Raw genomic sequence first — 19836 nt, 5'->3', positions numbered from 1 at the left:
GAAGAGAAAGAGTGAGGCAAACGCACCTCCAGGGCTTCCTTGGCAGCCTCGCATTTCTCTTTCCGGCCAGAAATGATTATGATGTCACACCTCCTGGGAGAGCCAGGGTCAGTCTCTTTGGTCTCTCTGCCCTCTCCAGCCTCATCTCCATTTTCTTGGATGGAAGGCTCCACACTGTGAACTAGGAATAAAGGGAAAAGCCTAGTTGACAACTGCAGAGGTATAAATCACATACACATGTGAGTCACAGGCGAGCAGAAGTCTGAACGCTGGGGAAGCTGTGATGCAGCACTCACTACCCAACACTGGTACGTACAATTCAATTCAAGTAACCTAGCTCTGGACAGGGATGGCAGGATTTCAGAGATTTACCAATGACAAAAAGAAGAGGCCAAGATAGGCCCATGATAGTTCCTCATGCCAGAAAGAAAAAGCCCAAATAAAGGGGCATGTCACTAGGACACAAGCAAGGTGTAAATACCCAGATAATATTATCTTGTAAATACCCAGATAATATTAACCCATGCTTCAAAGTGAGCTAATAGAATAAACAAATAATGAAAGAGCCATCAACTGGAATTCTAGGAGAGGGTAGCTCTGAAGACACACTATAAATTATGTAATAGCTCTGTGATACTAGACGTGATCTTGATGAACATGCCAAGGTTAAGTCAAAGGTTCTTAGGAAACATTCACTGATAAAATAATTGTATAAATGCATACTCAAAATTAGAAAATGTATTGATAATTGGGGGATGGGGACGGCTAAGAAAACACACTACAGCTCATTATGCTATTCCATGCACTTTTTCCTCTGGTAAGTGTTTCAACACTAAACTGCTGAAAACAGATTACTCAGCTTTGAAATCCAAAGAGCAGTATGGTCAAGATTCCTAATAAGTGGCCTGCATCCTTAGGAAAATGGACTGGACAAATGCCATGGACACCAAGCCAATGACAGTAGTAAATATACAACAGGGTGCAGGGTGTTTCTAGATCATGCAGATTAACCAGGACTCATCAGTACTAAAGCCCACACCCTGTGTTTCACACACGCAAAACAGGCAAAGTTCATACATGACACTTCGTTGGCAATGGACCACATTTAACTCTTCTTGTCTTCAACCAAAGTCTCCTATTACCAACTACCCAAGTAGAACAAGCATTGTTAGGCTTAAGGCCTTTCTGGAAGAGATATGGGGTACTTTAACGGTGCCCCCGGGCAGAGGTAAGAGGCTTGGAGAGGATCTATCTGCAGAGTGCATGCATATACGCACACAGGGTTCTTTACGGCTGAGCAGACACCGCTCTACTACTCAAAGTAGTGTCCTAGAAAAGAGTGGAACTAGACTCAGCAGTTTCCTAGGTAAGACAAAGGAAGCTCCTGGCCCTTTTACGGGTCTTATCCTATCTTTACAGACCAGGAGGATGAAATCCATGCTAGCATTCGAGCACCATTCCAGTGCCGAAACAATAGGCAAGAAAGAACCACCATTTGACTCATTTGACAGCACCATGGGTAGTGATGGTCACCACCAATGTGATCACCAGAGCTAAGCTTAAGTAGACCCACCTGGGTTCTCCTCTCTGTCTGGGAACTTAATTTGAACATTGTAGTCCCTAGTGATCTGCTGGATTCTTGAACCTTTGGGGCCCATGACAGATCGATGGAATTTCTGGGGAATAGCACATTCCACCGTCACTTGAGCTTCCTGAAGGTAGACACAAGAACGAACAAAGGTCAAATACAAGTCACTGTATAGCCTTCTCCCTACCCATCTTCCCTACTAGTTCACACCACCTTTTATGAAGGGAACCTAGAGATCCCAGCATGAGTGGGTGGAGGGGTACACAGGGTAGGGGGGCTGGCCTCCTGCAATGGATTCTAGTAAAAAAGATACCCACAACCCACGTAAAGTTTTTATTACACAGACTCATATAAATATATAATACCTGCCTTACATACAAGTGTTGCCTCACTGAAGCAAGCTGCCCATGAGACACTGTTTGCTGGTGGGCAGTCACATCAGACAGACATCAGCTGACTATTAGCAGAGGGGGCATAAGGCCTTGCAAGGAAGACTATAAGACATGTGAAGAAGGGGACACTCTCAGGACAGTCTTGGTGGGATTCACGGACACACAAAGGTAATCAGAGTCCAATCAGAGCCCCCGGGTGCTCACCAGATCTTCAATGATTTCCTGGATGCGCTTTTTGGCTGCCTCCACACAGTCCTTGGCACCCTTGAGGGTGACTTTGTCACTCTGTGTGCCAGAGCGTGGGAAGCTGACCATCACCCCTCCATATTCTTCAGCGATCTCTCGCAAAACCTGTCCTCTTCGGATAACAAAATGGCGGTGGTGCTTGGGATCCACCAGCATGTAGTCTTCAACCACATTATCCTGCAGTGAAGAAAGGAACTGAAGAAGATCTACTCTCCTACCATAGCATGAGCAGCACTGACAGCTAAGGCCTGCAACTTACCAGGTTCTGGATCAGTGCTTCTAGCTCCTTCTGGGCCTCACGGACAGCATCCTCTTTTCCTATGATTGTGATCAGGTCCTGGTCCTTATCCTCAGCAGCTGGGAATATGATGCGGGCTCCAGTACTGTCACGCACCTTTCGGATTTTACCTCCCCCTTTGCCAATGAGGAATTTGTGATATTCTGGCTTGGCTCGGATGTCCACAGTAAAACTCTTGGTTTGCTGCAGAAATAAATTACATATATGTCTGCTCCTCACAGCCTGCCTGGGCCACAGTGTACGAGATCTGAGAAGTAGGGTGGCCTCTCCTTATGCATTTTCAGTGTCCTGTGTTTTATTAACACCCCACACCCAATAGAATTATCACATCTTACACCCCACACAAGAACACCTAGACAGTCATTTTTCTCCACAACCATCAGAAAAATACAGAAATAACTCTGGTCCAGTTAGTTATCAGCAATGACTAAACTTCTCCAAGCCATTTGTTACCCACTAGAGGTGTGCTAATGTGTGGGGGCAAACAGGCACAGTGCAAGCCCTGAGGAGAGCAGGGTTTACTGGGCCATGGCTCTCCCACTTTTTCATATTCTTCCAGATCAAACACATCAAATGTTCCAAAGGCCAGCCCTGTTCCTTCCCAGCACCACAGACTAGCCAATATACAACAGCAACTCACCAGCTCAAGTCTGGAGAACCACCAGCCATAAAGGTCACAGCAGAGACAGGGCCCTCAACTAACGGTAGCCCAAAGCCCTTGTTTTGCACCAACAAAGCAGGGCACAGCAAAAGCTGGACACTGTGATCTCTTTACAGGTGTGTGCCTGGCAGATTACAGCCTGCCTGCCTTTGGAAATGCCACCTGGCCCACAGCATGAAGAATATGAGGAAGAAGACTTCACCAAATATTACCATAAAAATTGATTACTCCTTGGATAAAGATGTTCATAATCAACATTATTTAAAAACTAATGTGCCTACTCACAGACCTGTGAGTTTTACATACAAGACAGAAATGTGCCAAGACATTATGAGAATTGATAAGTATTTAGTATGTATAAATAAATATATTTCTACATGTCAACCACAGAAAATTAAAAATACCTATTTATAGTATCACTAAAAACAGAGATAATAGTTGAATCCATGTAGAAAAACAAAAGATCAGAACAGTCCAAGCAAATTTTTTCCCCCCTGGAACTAACTTTGTAGACCAGGCAATTTACTGTGATCTGCCTACATCTGCCTCCCAAATGCTGGGGTTAAGACATGCGTCACCTCTGCCCGGCTAGCTCAAGCAAATTTTAATAAAAAAAAATTTTTTTTTAGGGTGTGTGTGTTTTTAGGCTCAACATTGAGTGTTTAATTACCCTCTACTTTATATTATACCTGCAGGCCAGAAGCCACCAGATCATTACAGATGGTTATGAGCCACCATGTGTTTGCTGGGAATTGAACTCTGGACCTCTAGAAGAACAGTCAGTGCTCTTAACCTCTCAGCCATCTCTGCAGCCCGTGACTAGCCATCTTGCTCTGCTGCCCAAGAATTAAGATATAGATGGGCTACCATATCCATCTGGCTTTTATACGGGTTCTGAGGATCCAAACTCCAATCCTAATTAATGGTTTGTGGTAAGCCACGTCCCTAGTCCATCAGTACTTAACCACCAAGCTATCCCTATTGTGCTCCTCACCTCGATAATTACAAATTAAGAGAAACTACACTTGAAGGAAGGAGTCCCCATCAGCTGACATCCCGGTCTGTAAGGCTGGCCATCCCAAACCTGTGGTTCTGTCCAAGTAGAAAGGTCTATATTCAGACTGAGATTTTGTTTGCTTAGTTTTTTTGAGACAGCTCTTACTATGTACCCCTTATTGGCCTGGAAGTTAGAGATGTGTCTGCCTCTGCATGTTGCACCACACCAGCCCCTGGGGGGATTGACAGAAGGACCAATGGAGAGTTTTTGGAAAAAGGTGGTAGTTAATAAATTGATGGCAGTGGCGGTTAGAGGACTGTCTTGGTCAAATCTCAGAACTACAGATAAAAGAACTTTGAGTTCTACGGTAAATCATATTTTAATCCATTCTGAAATGTTAACTGCTTCCCCTTAACCCACCACCTTAGTGATTCAAAGTACTACCTTCTGCTCCTATGTGTGGACATTTGTACACACAAGTGCCTATTAAAGTTGTTTTCTGACCTGCCACAAGGGAAGAACACTTAAGACTTTCCAGACTGACAAAGGGAGTGTCAGCAGTGACTCACCTTCTCCTCAGCCAGATGCAGGAGCTGCTTCTTGGCCTTCTCTACATCTGAGGACGGACCCCTGATGACAACCGTGTCACTTCCAGAACCCTCCACAGGAAAGTGGATGTGGACTCCACCACATTCCTCCATAATGGAGCGGATCAGACGGCCCTTTGTGCCAATGAGAGAGTTGTGAAGTTTGGCAGGGATTGAGACCTCCACCTCAGCTATGTTGGCCTGAAATCAAATACAACATTAAATGGAAGTTACAATTTGTGTGGTGAGAAAAGCCCACAAGAAAAGAATGCAGCTCCAGCTTGAGGATGTTTGAAGAAACAGGATGGCGTGCTGAGTTTAGGGCAGCAGGAAGGCATAAAGAGCATAATAGGAAAGCCATGACTTTAGACTATGCAATGCTGGACCTGTTGCTTTAGTCAATTCTGCAGGTGGCTGGCAGATGAATATGTCTTGAGACAAATTTTCTTATCAAAACCAAGATTCTGATTTTGATCAAGATGAAATAAAGACTGAATCTACTCTTTACCCAGAAAAGTATTTTAAAGACACTGGTGATGAGAAACAGGCAAGCTAAGTCACAAGAAGTGAGGAAACAGCTATCACCCAGGGATGAGGCTGTTTGATTACACAGACCAGAGTCTAAAGGGGGAAGCATGGATTAACAAATCTGAGAAATAGAGGCCACTCAAATACTGGTCTACACACACATTACCCTGGGCAGAGGAGGAACCTAGGACTGAAAGGGATGGTGCCTGTATCCCAGTCATAGCCCAGAGTACCACCTTCAGTAGATGACATGGTGCCGAGTTTCTGGAAGACTATCACAGTACTCAATGCGTCAACTTCAGCAGAAGGTACTTGGACATAAACTAGATACAGTCAGGTGTGATATTGTCTAACAACCCGAAAGGAGTAAATGGTTTCCTAGTAACTTAAAGTTCAAAAGTATATGAAAGCATGCAACAATAATTAGACACTAATTTGACTTATGGGGATGTGCTGTATAATGATTTCCGAATTAATCTCTCTAGGCTGGGTGTAGTGGCACATAACTTTTGTCCCAAGTAGAGGCAGATGGGTCTCTGTTGAGTTCCAGGCCAAGCAAGGCTAAGTAGTCAGACCCAGTCTACAAACAAAAGCAAGTTCTCTTCTGGAGAAGGTTCCCGTCTCATCAAGTAAATTAAATTTATAAAGTTTAGGAATTAAAAACCCCTCCAAAGTCTTGGAAAGGTCTCGAAACTTAAAGATCCACAAAGACCCTCCCCACAGTTATACATGAAGTAATAATTGCAGAGAGAGGAAGTTTCCAACTGTCTAAGATGTCTCCAAGTAGTACATTGAGGTTCAGGGACGATGCTTTCACGAGAGATCACCCATGTAGCTGTAACTAACCTCTCATCTATGTTCTGTAAAATGACCAATAAACTCACTGGGTTACCAAATTGGACTTTGGTGTACTGGTTACTTTGTTGTGTTCTTTGTGCCCTATCTAGTATGAAAAGATAGGTCTCCCTAGGAGAAGTCACACAGTAAGATGATTCCAGGAGTGTATACATACCAAGATTACCAAACTGCACAATGAAAACATTTCTAACTTATAGCATGTTCATTTTTTAAAAGCTAAACAAAATTCGGTGGGCACTTTGAGATACAGTTTGCTTTCCTTTTTAAACCTTATGTATATGTCTGAGAACAATCTTGGGTGTATCATCCTCATCTTCCCCCTTGTGTGAGAGAGGGCCTCTTTTTATCTACTACATATGTTAAGTTGGCTAGTCTATCAGATTCTGGGGATTCTCTTGTCTTCAGTTCCATATCCATGTATGTCCACACACTGTAATCACAGACGTATACTACTGAGCCTGGTTTCAACATGATTTCTGAGATTCATGTCCTCAAGTTTGCTCAGTGAGTATTTTATCCATTGAGCCATCTCTCCAGCTCCGGAAATGATATTCAAGTGGCATAAAAATTAACAAAAGGGAAATGTCTATGCAGGGTGGTAGTTATGTTGGTACACCTTTAATCCCAGCACTCTGGAGGCAGAGGCAGGTGGATCTCTTAGTTTGAAGCCAGCCTGGTCTACCAAGTGAATTCCAAGACAGCCAGGACTAGACAGAGAAAGCTGTCTCAAAAAAACAAATCTACTAAAGTAGCACTGGGCCAAACACGAGGACAAACGGCATCATTGCTGCAGTGCCAAGTAAACAAGAATTAAGAAACAGAAGTAGAGAGCTGCTGATCACATGATTAACACTTTCCAGGTTTAAAGCCGAGCCCAGATTTTACAACATAGGAAATGGATAAGGAGTTCCACCAAGAAACATCTCCCATTACCAGATCTTTCTGGATAGACAGAATCCGGCTCCGGGCAGCTTCACAGTTGGCTCTCTTGCCAGTGATGACAATGGTCTCAGAGTTGCTGTTCTCTGCAGGAAGGTCAATCTTGGTGTTGCTTTCTTCACGAATCTAAAGGAGATGCATACAAGATAAACAGTTTTCCTACAGTAGACACACTTGAGCACAGGGCTGGGAAGGAAGGTCAGTTCCTCCTTTTAATCCACAAAGGTTTTAGGGCTGGGCAAGATGAATTGATCACCTTTTTAATGTTTGCGCCTCCTTTCCCAATGATATTCTTGTGAAACTGTTTGAAGATCGGCACAGAAATTGAATAGCTATTTTCCACCTTAAAGACAAGAGAATGGCACAATAACTATTCATGCCAGACAGAGGATGATGTCTCCTATTTATCCCTCAAAGCTACATGAACTCAAGTACGTACTGTTGGCAAACAGAAAGTGCCTACTCCCCCACCACCTACTTAAGGAAAAATTAGATAAACTGTTCACCATCCAATTAACTTGGCATATCAATTTACAGAAAGTCCCTTTATAAAGTGGCAGTTCAAAGACTGTAGCTCTTCAATACAGATACAAACAAGTCTGTCTATATAGCTTCAGCAACAATTGATGTCAAGGCTTGTCAGCCTTGGTACCCTACGAAGCATAGCATCTAGTAGCATCATGGCAATTGTTCAATGGTAACTTTCAGGAGAGACAGAAACTACAATGGAACCCCTCATGTGACCATCAATCCCCTGTTCACACTTTCTAAACCTTTCAGCTTATTGTATTTTTACAATTATTATTTTTTAAAATTTACTTATTTTTATTTTATGTGCATTAGTGTTTTGCCATAGGTGTCAGGTCCCCTGGAACTGGAATTACAGACAGTTGTGAGCTGCCATATGGGTGCTGGGAATTGAACCTAGGTCCTCTAAAAGAGCTCAGTGTTCTTAACACTGAGCCATCCCTCCAGGCCCCCTAATTATTTTTCTTTCCCCTTCTCATTTTGGAGTCAGGTTCTTAATATGTAGCTAGTATGGCCTTGAATTCAAGATCCTCCTGACTCTGCTTCTGAAAGCTAGGATTACAGATAGGTTCAATTATAGCTCCCTTTCCGGTTCAATTTAATTCCACCACAAACAAGCTGATAATTTCCAAAAGTGAAAACTAAACACCAAGGCACTGAGAGAGGTGCTACCACCACTTTGTTCCAAGCCCCTGACACAGCAGACCACCCCTAAAGGCAGAACTCCTGCAGGGACTGTGAGAGCTCTGCTCCCCAACCCCAGAGGGTGCATACAGTCACCTACCAGGTCCGCAACCATCTTCTGCATGTACTTAGTGCATTTTTCCACCTCATTCTTGGGGCCTCTGAGTTGCACAATATCACTTTTTTGTGCTGGGTCTGGAAAGTTGATGATAACCTAAAACAAATCACAGGGGACAGTGTATAATTACTGTAATACTAAACTTTGGGGACAGCAAGATGGATCAATGGGGAAGGGTGCTTGCCACCAAGGCTGATGATCTGAGTTCAGAACTCACATAGAAGAGAACTAACTCCTGAAAGTTGCTCCCTGACCTCAAACTAGATATCCATTGTGGTATGTATGCCTATAAGCGTCTACGTTTTTAAAGTGAAATACTGACAATTCCTTAAGCGAAGATTATCATCACTCCCAGAAGTCAGAGAATGCTTTTGGGGTTGGCAGTGTAGTTCAGTTGACTGTACAAGGCCCTGGGGGGTTTGATTCCAAATAACAAGAAAACAAAAAACAAGCATACAAACAAAAATCAACCCCCCCCCAAAAAAAAACAGAAGGTGAAAAAGAAGGGAGAGTGCTTTGGGGAAAGCTTTACCTCTGGGAATTTGTCACGAATTTCACGAATCCGTTCACCTTTCTGCCCAATGATTGTGCGATGAAATCTTTGCTCAATGATTAGATCCTTGGTACGCTCATTTTCCTAAAATACAATTAAAGTGGATGAAGCCATTAATCACAAGAGGCTACTACTAACGCCTCAAAAACCATGAGGTGGTGCCCGGGTAGCTGTCGGTGGCAGCCCCCAGAAACAACATGTCTCCAGGGGTGCCTATTCTAGGATACCTGCTTAATCTTTCAAATTACGTTATGCTGCTGGTGAGCTATCTTCCTAAACAGCATAGTTAAAGAATGGACTGCAGGGCTAGCCCTTCAGCCCTGAGTGCAGTCACAGTAGCACTAATCCCTAAAATGAGCATGAAGCATGTATTTCCACCAGAACTACAACATCCCACATAGCACGGAAGCATTCCTTGAGTACAATGGACTTGGACCACATACCCTACATGGATAATTAGGAAAGAATGCCTTATCACAGGTCACTGAATCCACACCAGTCTCAATGTCCTCTACTGCCCACAAGCAAGAACAGCAGGCAGTGATGGAATATAGGAAGAACACCGTCAGCCTATAAAACATTTTCAGGAATTCTGGAGGATCTGATGACAGTGATTCAAGAATAGGCAGAACACACTCCAAGGCAAGGTTCACAAGGCAGGAGGCAAGGATGCCAACAGCAGACCCTGGCCTGGAGACTGAGCCCAGGAATGTCAGAGGAAAGCCAAAGGCTAGACCTTAGGTTACAGAAAATAAAGAACCACTCCCCATAAAACATTTGTTCCAATTTGAGGTTCCGAGTGTGGGAACTAGGATAAGAACATGAACACAGTAAGACATAGTTATCAGATCTTTATCACGCCAGTAACTTGCATGTGCAGCCAGTCAGGAATCACTGAAGCATGATCCTCATTACTGGATGCCTCAGGCCCACAGGGAGTGAGACTGTAGTGATGTTCAAGTTTAGAAACGACAGCCAGGCACATGGGACCTCTGTTCTCTGACACTCGGGGGTCAAGAGACACAAGCCTTGCTGGTGATCTGAGAAGGTAGCAGAGCATGGCTCTAGAACCAACAATACTTTTCCTTAGTGGCAGCCAACAGGCACAAGCCAGCACTCTTGAGCATGGTCTGGATCCTTGGCTTACCATTCGAGAGGCGAGCTCCAGCAGTTCCCGCTTGGCCTGCTGCACGCCCTGTGGATCTCCCTCAATCCGGATCAGGTTACTCTTCTCGCTGTCAGGCGGGATGCGCACAGACACCTTGTACTGGTCTTTGATTCTGTTGACTTAGGACAAAAAGAAATACAAACACATTTTCAACACAAAAGGTATAATGGCCTACTAATGACCAACAACCAAGGGGATAAGGACCAAGCTTCAATATGCTATTGAGTCATTCCCATTAATTAAAATTTGTAGTGTCTAAAAAACAAAAGCAAAACCACAAAAAACCTGATTGAGCTCTCTATCAGATAGCAAAGTTTCTAGGGCATTGTCTTCCAGCCTTGAATAGAAGCTGCAACTGTAGTAAGAGCTTCAAATTAATTATGACCAGTGTTAATTAGTATGAAACATAGCTGGTCTTGAGTATACATATGGTCTTAGACTATCTATATTATCACAGGTAATACTAATATGCAAGTAATTTTGGAATCTACAATTCAGGTAGCAAATTACATTTTTTTTAAAATATTTATTTATTTATTATGTATACAATATTCTGTCTGTGTGTATGCCTGAAGACCAGAAGAGGGCACCAGACCCCATTACAGATGGTTGTGAGCCACCATGTGGTTGCTGGAAATTGAACTCAGGACCTTTGGAAGAGCAGACAATGCTCTTAACCTCTGAGCCATCTCTCCAGCCCACAAATTACATTTTTTGAATAAGGACATAGTCATTGAAGGGACCTGATTTGCCCTGGCAAAGTCAGAGTCTCGTTAAACATCCCTGGCTGGCTTCCAACTCAGAGATCTATCTGCCTCTGTCTCCTGAGTGTACCACCATACTAGGGCCATTTAGTGTGGGGTCCCTCAAGGAATCATGGTTTTGGGGGTAATATGCTAGGAGACTACACCTTTAGCAGAACAGAGTTGTTTGGCAAAATTTGCAAAAATCTTCCATCATGTTCTCTGGACAGAACATGATAACCCCATTCAAGAACTGTCCATTGTACAGTCAGAAAAACCAAAGCCCAAGATGGGCTCCACAGACAGTATATGATCAGAGAAAGTAATCTGGTAGGGACTGATGTGACCAGCTGTTCCAGGTTAAATTCAAGAATAAGAGATGGGGTGGGTTGGGGAAATAAGTAGCAGATTTCAGAATATAGAAGAAAATGAAGGTTTCTAACTGGTAGACTATCGCTTTTTGACCATACTATAGTTCTGTGACTCCTAGTAAGGAGAAATCAACCTATTTCTATTAAGTAAACTCTACAGTCAACTAAAACAAAAAGCAAAACCATAAAACCAAGTTCCTGGTGTGCACATACAAGGTTCAAGCTGCATGTGAAATAAGTGCCAACTGAGGTCATTTAGCTGGGGAATTATCACGGTCATGAAATGGCACAGAATCGAAACTACCAAAGAGAATGCATCATTCACCCATCACTGGAGCAGAGAGGCTTATATTTACAAGCAACAAAAACATAATGAATGGGTCCAAGTCAAAATGAAATGCAAAAGGATTTGTTGAACCCCTGTACCATGGAGTTGTTTCAAGAATATGCTAACATGTGTTATGAGTAGTCATACAGAAAAGATGGATTAAAAAAGAACCTGAGTCCTGACATACACTGTAATCCCGGCTCTCAGGACCCTGAGGCAGAAAGATCATGAATTCAATTAGGCAATATAGATATCCTATCTGGGGGGTAGAGGATTCTTTGGCCTAGTACTTTCAAGGGCCTAGATTTCATTTCTATCCCTCAACCTATCAATCTTTGTGTGTGTGGTTCACTTTAACACATTGCTAAGGTTTCTCTGTAGCTTTGGAGCCTGTCCCAGAACTAGCTCTTGTCTTAGACCAGGCTGGCCTTGAACTCAACAGAGGTCTACCTGCCTCTGCAGGAATTAAAGGTGTGCACCCCCCACGCCTGGCTGGTCAGTGCATTCTTGTGCTCTTCCTGTAATCTCAATCAACAAATTCAAACCCGAGCTTGAAGGTTGGGTGTGGCGGCACACGCCTTAAAGTGTCGACAAAGTTCCAGAACAGCCAAGACTGTTACACAGAGAAACCCTGTACCGAAAGAACAAACCAAACCAAACCAACCAACCAACCAACCAACCAACCAAACAAACAAACAAACACCACACAAACCCCAATCTTTAGACAGTGTATGACTACTACTACTCACTTAACAAAACTCCTGAGCGAACGACTTGGGTGCATGTCTGGGAAGGTAACTATTAGAGTCCCACAAACACTGGTGGGCTAAGTAAAGCAGACTGCATGAAAAGTAAAAATACAATCTCTAGCTAGAGAGGGCTGATTCTGAAAGTGACAATTTATCTTGGGCAAAAGGGAAAGGCAGTTTCTTTAGGAAAATGTACGAAGCTGCAGAATCAAATTTCTATTCACAGCAGCACCCAGCACCCAGGAGGCTAACGCAGGAAACCCATGCGGGTCCTCAGCATTGAGGTTCTCCTTCTCAGGGCTTCAGTGTATTAGAGCTCCGCCACCACCCATCAGCCTTACTCACTGTTGGCTCCACTCTTTCCAATGAGGTGTCTGTGAAATTTGTGGTCGATGTTGATTTCTACATAGTCCATCCGATTAATCTACAAGGGAAGCATAAGTTAAACAGATGAATACTTCTTGCCCTTTCTCTGTTTTTTTTGGTTTTTTTTTGGAGACAAAGTTTCTCTATGTAGCCCTGGATGTCTTGGAACTTTTTATGTAGACCATGCTGGCCTCCAACTCAGAGACCCATCTGTACCACCACGTACCCAGCAAGACTTACCCTATCTCAACAACCAAGAATTGCTGCACCCTCCAAGGTCCCAACCTCAAAATAGTTTCTTTCACCCAGGGGACCTCAGTCATCTTGTGTTTCAGAACCCATTACACACACAACAAGGCTACGCTTCCATCACCATGACACCCATGTAAGTCCCGAATGACAAGACTTCTACCTGTCTCCACCCTACCAGACAGAGCCTTCTCTGTAACCAGCAATGTTCTACTTACCAGGTCTTTGACCATTCCTTCAATCTGTTCTTGGGCTACACTCACATCCTCCGTGGGGCCCTCCAGGGTGATCTTGTCCTCACCTTCTGTGAACTCAATGTGAACCTACCAGACCAAAATGAGAGAAGGAACGGCCAAGGCCAAATAACACAGTTGCTATGTACTGCACAGGTAGTAAGGGCTCATCCACCAACACAAAGAACTGAAATGAAGGGTTGAAGGATGGCACTATACATCATGGCCCAAGCTCTGATATACCTTCTTTTTGCTGAGACTAGGAGCTGGGAAGCCCTTCACAGTGTGCTTGCCCTCAGTATGTACAGACATCACCACTGTTCATGGTCTCAGGAATTGTTTTCCTTTTTGGAAGGCAGACTTCACTTTGATTGTATAAAGAGAAAAAGATGGCAAAGACAGTATCTGTTTGTTTTCTTTACTTCATTTTTGTGTATAAACCCATGTGAGTATATGTCTGTAGAGACCTGAAGGATGTCAGGAAGCATCCTTGATGATTCCTCCACCTTATTCAAGAGGTAGGGTCTCTCAATAAACCCAGAGCTTGCTCTGAGGATCCTGTTTCTACCTTCTGAGACTAGAATTATAGGAACTGCTGCCATGCCTCGATGGCCTGTATAGGAATTCTGAGGATCCACATTCTTGTCTTCATACTTTCTCAGCAAATGTCTTAGTGGCTAAGATATTTACTCAGCCCCAGGACAAACGTTCTGAAAACGAAGTGATGGAATAAAACTCACTTTTCACTTGAGCAGGTCAGTATCTTGTGCTGTTTGTAACACACAATGGGTAAGGTAGTTGGAAAGGGAGAGCAGTCTGCCTACATCTAAGTAAATCATTAGTGATTCTTAGGCTAGAAAGACTGAAATGACAGGTAAGGCAAACAATACTCATGTCAACAAACTAGGAATAAAGTTCTCTGCTGCCTCTTGGTAAGGACAACAGTATAAGACAGATGATGACACACTTAAGTCCCTTTCCAAGTGTTGCTCTTCAAATCATTATGAAATCATAACATAATTACTAAATTCAGTTAAGACACTTATTAAACCTATTAATGAAAAAACCATCTCTTGCTGTAGGAATTCCTATAGCCAGTAGCCTTTAAGTTACCCGCCCACTTGGGTGTGGCCTCTTATATTATATATGCTGATGTAAAGCACACATTTGCGCTCTCCCGGCGGTGTGATTCAGTTCCTGTTCCTTGCTCATGAGGAGGCTAGTGATCTGTGAGTCTACCCCTAAATAATCCTTTATTATACTCAGTTCTGAGCTAGTGTGGGATTTCTTTTTAGTGCCCTTCTTCAGTCTCTGGTTAAAGATGGGAAAATGATACATATACCTAAAGACCTTTATCATGCTTTTCCCATAGTTATTAGTGGAAGCTGACTGTATCAACAGGGTAACTGAAGCTTGATATTGTTCTATAGTCTTCAAAGCACCCACAAGACAAATAGCAAAAACAAAATCATGACAGGCAGTTTCAAAATACCAGGTTAAAAATGTTTTCCTACCTTTGGCATTTGCTGAGTGATTTTGGCCAGGTTCTGCCCTTTCTTACCAATGATGAAACGGTGAAGCCAGGAAGGGGCAGAGACTGAGGAAACAGTAAAACTGTTGGCCTACGACAAAAACAGAAAAACAGTTATGGGTCTGTAGACTTTATGTTAAAACAAAGGTCAAATCAGGTGTGATGGTGCATTCCCTTAATCCTAGCAGTGAAGACACTGAGGCAGGGAGATGTTTTAAGAGTTTTAGCCTGGTCTAACAGTCAGACCTTATATAAAAACAAACAAAAAGTCGCCAAGTGGTGATGGCTTTAATTCGAGCACTAGGGAGGCAGAGGCAGGTGGATCTAAGTGAGTTTAAGGTCAGCTTGATCTACAGAGCAAGTTCCAGGACAGGCTCCAAAGCTATCAAACTGCTCATGTAAAAAAGTAGAGGTGGGGTTGGGGACACAGCTCAGTCAGGAGTACTTGTTGTGTGAGCTCAGGGACCTATTTTGGTCCCAAGAGATGGACAGGGTAATGCATGTTTGTAATCATACTAGTAGAATAGTGGAAGTAAAGCATCTGGGGCTTGTGTCACGTTCTATGTCAACAGACTGTCTCACCTCCTGAGTGATGACCTAAGACAGTCTTCTGGCCTCTACATACACATGCACATGAACACACAAAGAATTCAGTGGTGAGTGTCTCCGTCCCCCCACCCCCAATTTGACACATTTGACTGTGTCTGGGTCTCCAGGTTATACCAACAAACAGCCAGTCCATAATGGGCCCCCAGAAATTATCAAAGCACACTTAGAGGGAATTACCTTGGCATAGACTTCAGTCAATGCCTGTCCCAACTTTTCAGGCTCTCCACGAAGTATCACAGTTTCGGAGATGCTGTCTGAGGGTGGAATCTCAACAGAAACTCCAGTTCTTTCCAGGATCTCTTGCAATGAATTGCCTTTCGGCCCAATAACATACTTGTGCTGAGATTTCTTCACTTCCACTGCAATGGTTGTAGTCTTCTTCTTCTAATGAAGAGCACCATAAAGGTAGTCAGCAGGAGAGATAGGAGACACAGGCAGTATGGACAGTCTGTCACTACCAACAAAGCCAGCTGGGGACCTAGATGTGGTTCTCAATAAGTGAAGACTATAACCAGCTCCCCCAGAAATTCTACTTCTCAGGTGTCTGGACTTCCCAAGTCTGGTCACCTTCAAGGATGTTAATGTCAACCCTGAACACTTGAGTAAATAAATGCTTTCCCCGTTTTCCTTCTCTTTTTTTTTCTTTGAGGTGTTGGGGATTTGACCTAGGGCCTTTTCCTTGTTAGACAAGTGTGCTCCACCACAGAACTATACTCCCACCCTACTTTTTCCAAATAAGGAAAAGGTTTCATACCTCAAAGTCAGAATAAGCTACAAGTCACCTCTAAAAAGTATGCGCCGATCCTATGGCAGCAACCTACCAGTGTGGTCACAGATACTGAGAAAGGACACACAGAGAACACCAGGACACCAGCCTACAGCATACCCTACAGTAGGGAATTGTAGCCACCAAGTACTGAACACAGATACTAAGCTTTGTGCTCAAGGGCAAAAGGGTGCACACTAAAATCCCATTAACTGTTCTTGTCCCCCAGTTCTGCCACCTTCATACTGCACCTTTTCTTCATAAATCTTCTTAATACGAGCCACAGCCTGAGCCAGCTGCTCTTTCTCTCCAGTGAAGACAATTTCTGTCCGGTTAACACTGGGTGGAGGGATGTTGATGCGTGTTCCTGTTTCCTGCATGATCTCGCCCACAAGTCTATTGTACGGCCCAGCGATGAAGGGATGGAAGGCCTTCTCCACTTCAAGCCTCTCTACAGCACGCTTGTCCTGGAAAGGGCAGAATGAACTGACTGATAAGAACACCTTGGAACAGCCAAAGTCACAGTCAAGGCCTCACATATACACGGCGCCTCTAGTTCGTTTTGAAAGTGGTAGCACACTAGAAACAAGGCTGGTGCTGGGTATGTTGCAGAGTGCAGGGGTTCAGACCATTCAGAGGGCTCACCTGCTCAGCAGAGATGAGAAGGACCTCATGGCGAGCTTTCTCGATGCCTTCTTTGGTGCCAGTGATCTTGATCTGATTACTGGGGTCATCTGGGCGTGGGATCTGGATTTTGGTTGCAGTTTTTAGTTCTAAATCTTGCAGTTTCTCTCCGTTTTTGCCAATGACAAAGCGATGGTGCTCTTTAGGAATGGTAACAGTTGCTGAGGCCTGTTAGAAGACAAACCAACCAAAAACTTTAAACAAACAAAAAAAATTACCTACGGTTCTGATAAAGCACATTCTTCTAGGATATTCCCTAATTAGAATGCTCGAGAAAGCTATCTCATCCATCCCCTTATAACCACGAGAGCTCAAACATCATGTCATGATCACAGGGAGCCTACCCTGGTCCAAACCAGGGCCATACCATTATGCAGACTTCTCTATTATGAGACAGAAGAAAACATCTGACTGCATGGGGAAATCACTATTTCATCAAATTCTTCTTTCCATTTATAACAAGAAGGAAAGAAAAAAGACTCCAGAAGTCAGCTGGAGTCTTTTTTTAAAAACAACTTTAACTGCAAGGTACGAGGTGTAATATGGGGGTGTGTAGTCCAGTGGTATATGTCTTGACAGGCGTCTACAAACCCTGGCTTTTTCCCACCATGAGAAAGATTACTACAACATCACATACAAGCTACAAAAGGTGGCTTAAATAACAAAAATATCAATTTTTCTTTTCTTTTCTTCTTCTTTTTTTTTTTTTTGGTTTTTCGAGACAAGGTTTCTCTGTAGCTTTGGTTCCTGTCCCGGAACTAGCTCTTGTAGACCAGGCTGGCCTCAAACTCCCAGAGATCCGCCTGCCTCTGCCTCCCGAGTGCTGGGATTAAAGGCATGCGCCACCACCGCCCTGCCAAAAATATCAATTTTTTCTAATTACAAAAAAATTACTAGAGTTTTGAGCATAAAGTTGATCATAAACTTCCATAGGCTCACAGTGCTGGCAAAGTGAAGACGACAGAATCCTGGGGCTGGCTGGCCAATCAGTCTAGGTAATCTGTGAGCTCTAAGCACAGTGAGACACCCTATCTCAGAAAGAGGTGAAGAAAGATACCTGATGTCAGCCTCCCACATGTACACACACCCCTCTCTCACCCCAAACCTGCATGGGGAAACCAGAAAACCAAGCAACAGTGAACACTAGAGAAGTGAGAAAGCATTAGTACAAAGACTGACTAATGGACCATGACCTGGAGCCCAGGAAAGACCTAGGTTACTGTGGGCATTAGGACTTGATGAGAACAGCCTCTGGCCACAGTGGGAGGACTGCCTTCTGCAAACAGTGCTGATGACAAAGCAGTCATGTGGGAAGAGGAGAACCTGGGCGAGTATTTTACAAGACTGGAATACAACCCAAATAGTCAGAAACTGAAAAAAAAGGACACCCTTATACGTGCAAGAAGAAAAAAAAAAAGATAAATATTTTTATGATTTGGAAGTAGAAAATGCTTTTCTAACAATGATTCAACATAATAAAAACAGTAAATGTTAACTATATAAATGGACCAAATATCTAGAGCAAAACAGAGATTAAAAATAACAATAAACTGGAAAAAATTTACTTTTTATGCCTGATGAAGGAATTGGAAGTCCTGCTATAGTGTTAATTCCCCCAAACTGATATAGTGTTAATTCCCCCAAACTGAGCAAGGTAAACAATCTGACATCAAAAATGGACAGAATAACAGACTTTTCACACAAATCCTACTGCAAATGAAAAGTATATTCCTGAAGCCGGGAATTGACTTGGTTGGTAAAGTGCCTGCCAGCTAAGTTAAGGTCTGGCTGCAGTGGCACTAGTCTGTAATCCCAATAGCAGAGAGGAAGACAGTGGACTTGTAGAATTCAAGGACCAGCCCACCACGCTGGTTACCAGCAGACCCCATTTCAAAAAATGAGGAGGAGCATGCTCAAGGAAGATACCAGGGTGTCAGTTTCTAGCTTCCACAGACACAAGCGCACACCCACATAAACACATATACAAGCATTTGTCATATACAAACTGGGAAGTTTACTCAGCTATGCCTCAGATTGGCAAAACCCTGAGTATTAGGTGAGTGTGGCTCTCGTACTCTGCAGATGCGAGAGCAAGACATAAACTTCTAAGGGAGGGAATTTACTTGCTGCTGGTAGCCAAAGTAGATATTTAAGGTGATCTTTTCACCTAGCCATATCATTTCCAGGATTATCCCTAAAGATAAACCATTAAAAAGAAACAGCCTATGCACATGACCCCCAGCCCCTTTTTGGTCACATAGAAACAAGAGCCTACAAACCACTTAAGAGCTTAAACTACAGCATACATATGGAGTCACACTGCTTTCTACAACAAGGAAAATCATTATTTATTGATACACAAGACACCAAATAAAATAAAAAAAAAAAGCAATGTAGAGATCAGGGACGCTGGCAAGTTGTATTCTGCTTCTATCTGTAAATGTAAACAAGCTGGGCGGTGATAGTGCACGCCTTTAATCCCAGCACTCGGGAGGCAGAGGCAGGCGGATTTCTGTGAGTTCGAGGCCAGCCTGGTCTACAAGAGCTAGTTCCAGGACAGGCTCCAAAGCTACAGAGAAACCCTGTCTCAAAAAACCAAAATAAATAAATAAATAAATAAAAAGTAAACAATGAAGAACGTACATAGTGGTGTATAAAGGTGATAATGGAAAGGACAGGAGCACATTACATAAGCTGGGAAGATTTCTATTCAGCTTGACATAGTTATGCAAATATTGAAATAATTTTGAAAAACTGAAAATAAATTTAAATAGAAAAACCCAAAAAAGAAAATTATTGATTTAAAAATACTATTTTCTTCATGTTAAACAGAAATAGTTTGAATGAGTCATATTCCTTACTCAAAAATTTCTATCTGAGATTAACCTGAGAAAACTTTCTATGTTAGAAACGAAGAAATTCAGATTATGGGTGACAACAGAAAGCTGCCTGCAAGGAGAAACCCAGAGGAACTTCTCTGATCAAAGATAAGGCAGCTTATTTATCAACTTCTCCAAGTTCACAATGACATTTTATGAAAACTCCCTAGTATGGGGAAACAT

At 43.1% G+C, this 19836-nt stretch overlaps 1 protein-coding gene across 2 annotated transcripts in view; it reads right to left on the bottom strand.

Annotated features, from left to right (window-relative positions):
* The window catches only part of LOC121446841 (vigilin), a 77200-nt gene that overhangs the window by 7297 nt on the left and 50067 nt on the right, over positions 1-19836 (bottom strand). For both annotated transcript variants that reach the window (XM_041649677.1, XM_041649676.1), the window contains exons 6-21: positions 16736-16942; positions 16342-16557; positions 15502-15708; positions 14699-14806; positions 13170-13274; positions 12682-12760; positions 10125-10264; positions 8957-9061; positions 8407-8520; positions 7351-7437; positions 7089-7220; positions 4752-4970; positions 2486-2707; positions 2185-2403; positions 1574-1712; positions 27-181 (exon numbers count right to left, since the gene is read on the bottom strand). In XM_041649677.1, the coding sequence (XP_041505611.1) occupies positions 27-181; positions 1574-1712; positions 2185-2403; positions 2486-2707; positions 4752-4970; positions 7089-7220; positions 7351-7437; positions 8407-8520; positions 8957-9061; positions 10125-10264; positions 12682-12760; positions 13170-13274; positions 14699-14806; positions 15502-15708; positions 16342-16557; positions 16736-16942 (2454 nt within the window). The remainder of the gene's footprint in view (positions 1-26; positions 182-1573; positions 1713-2184; positions 2404-2485; positions 2708-4751; positions 4971-7088; positions 7221-7350; positions 7438-8406; positions 8521-8956; positions 9062-10124; positions 10265-12681; positions 12761-13169; positions 13275-14698; positions 14807-15501; positions 15709-16341; positions 16558-16735; positions 16943-19836) is intronic.

Source organism: Microtus oregoni, unplaced genomic scaffold (genome assembly GCF_018167655.1).
Source record: "Microtus oregoni isolate MIOR12 unplaced genomic scaffold, Mior012 000004F_ref0000308, whole genome shotgun sequence".
NCBI classification, from domain to species: domain Eukaryota; kingdom Metazoa; phylum Chordata; class Mammalia; order Rodentia; family Cricetidae; genus Microtus; species Microtus oregoni.
This window is presented reverse-complemented; position numbering and strand designations above follow the sequence as displayed.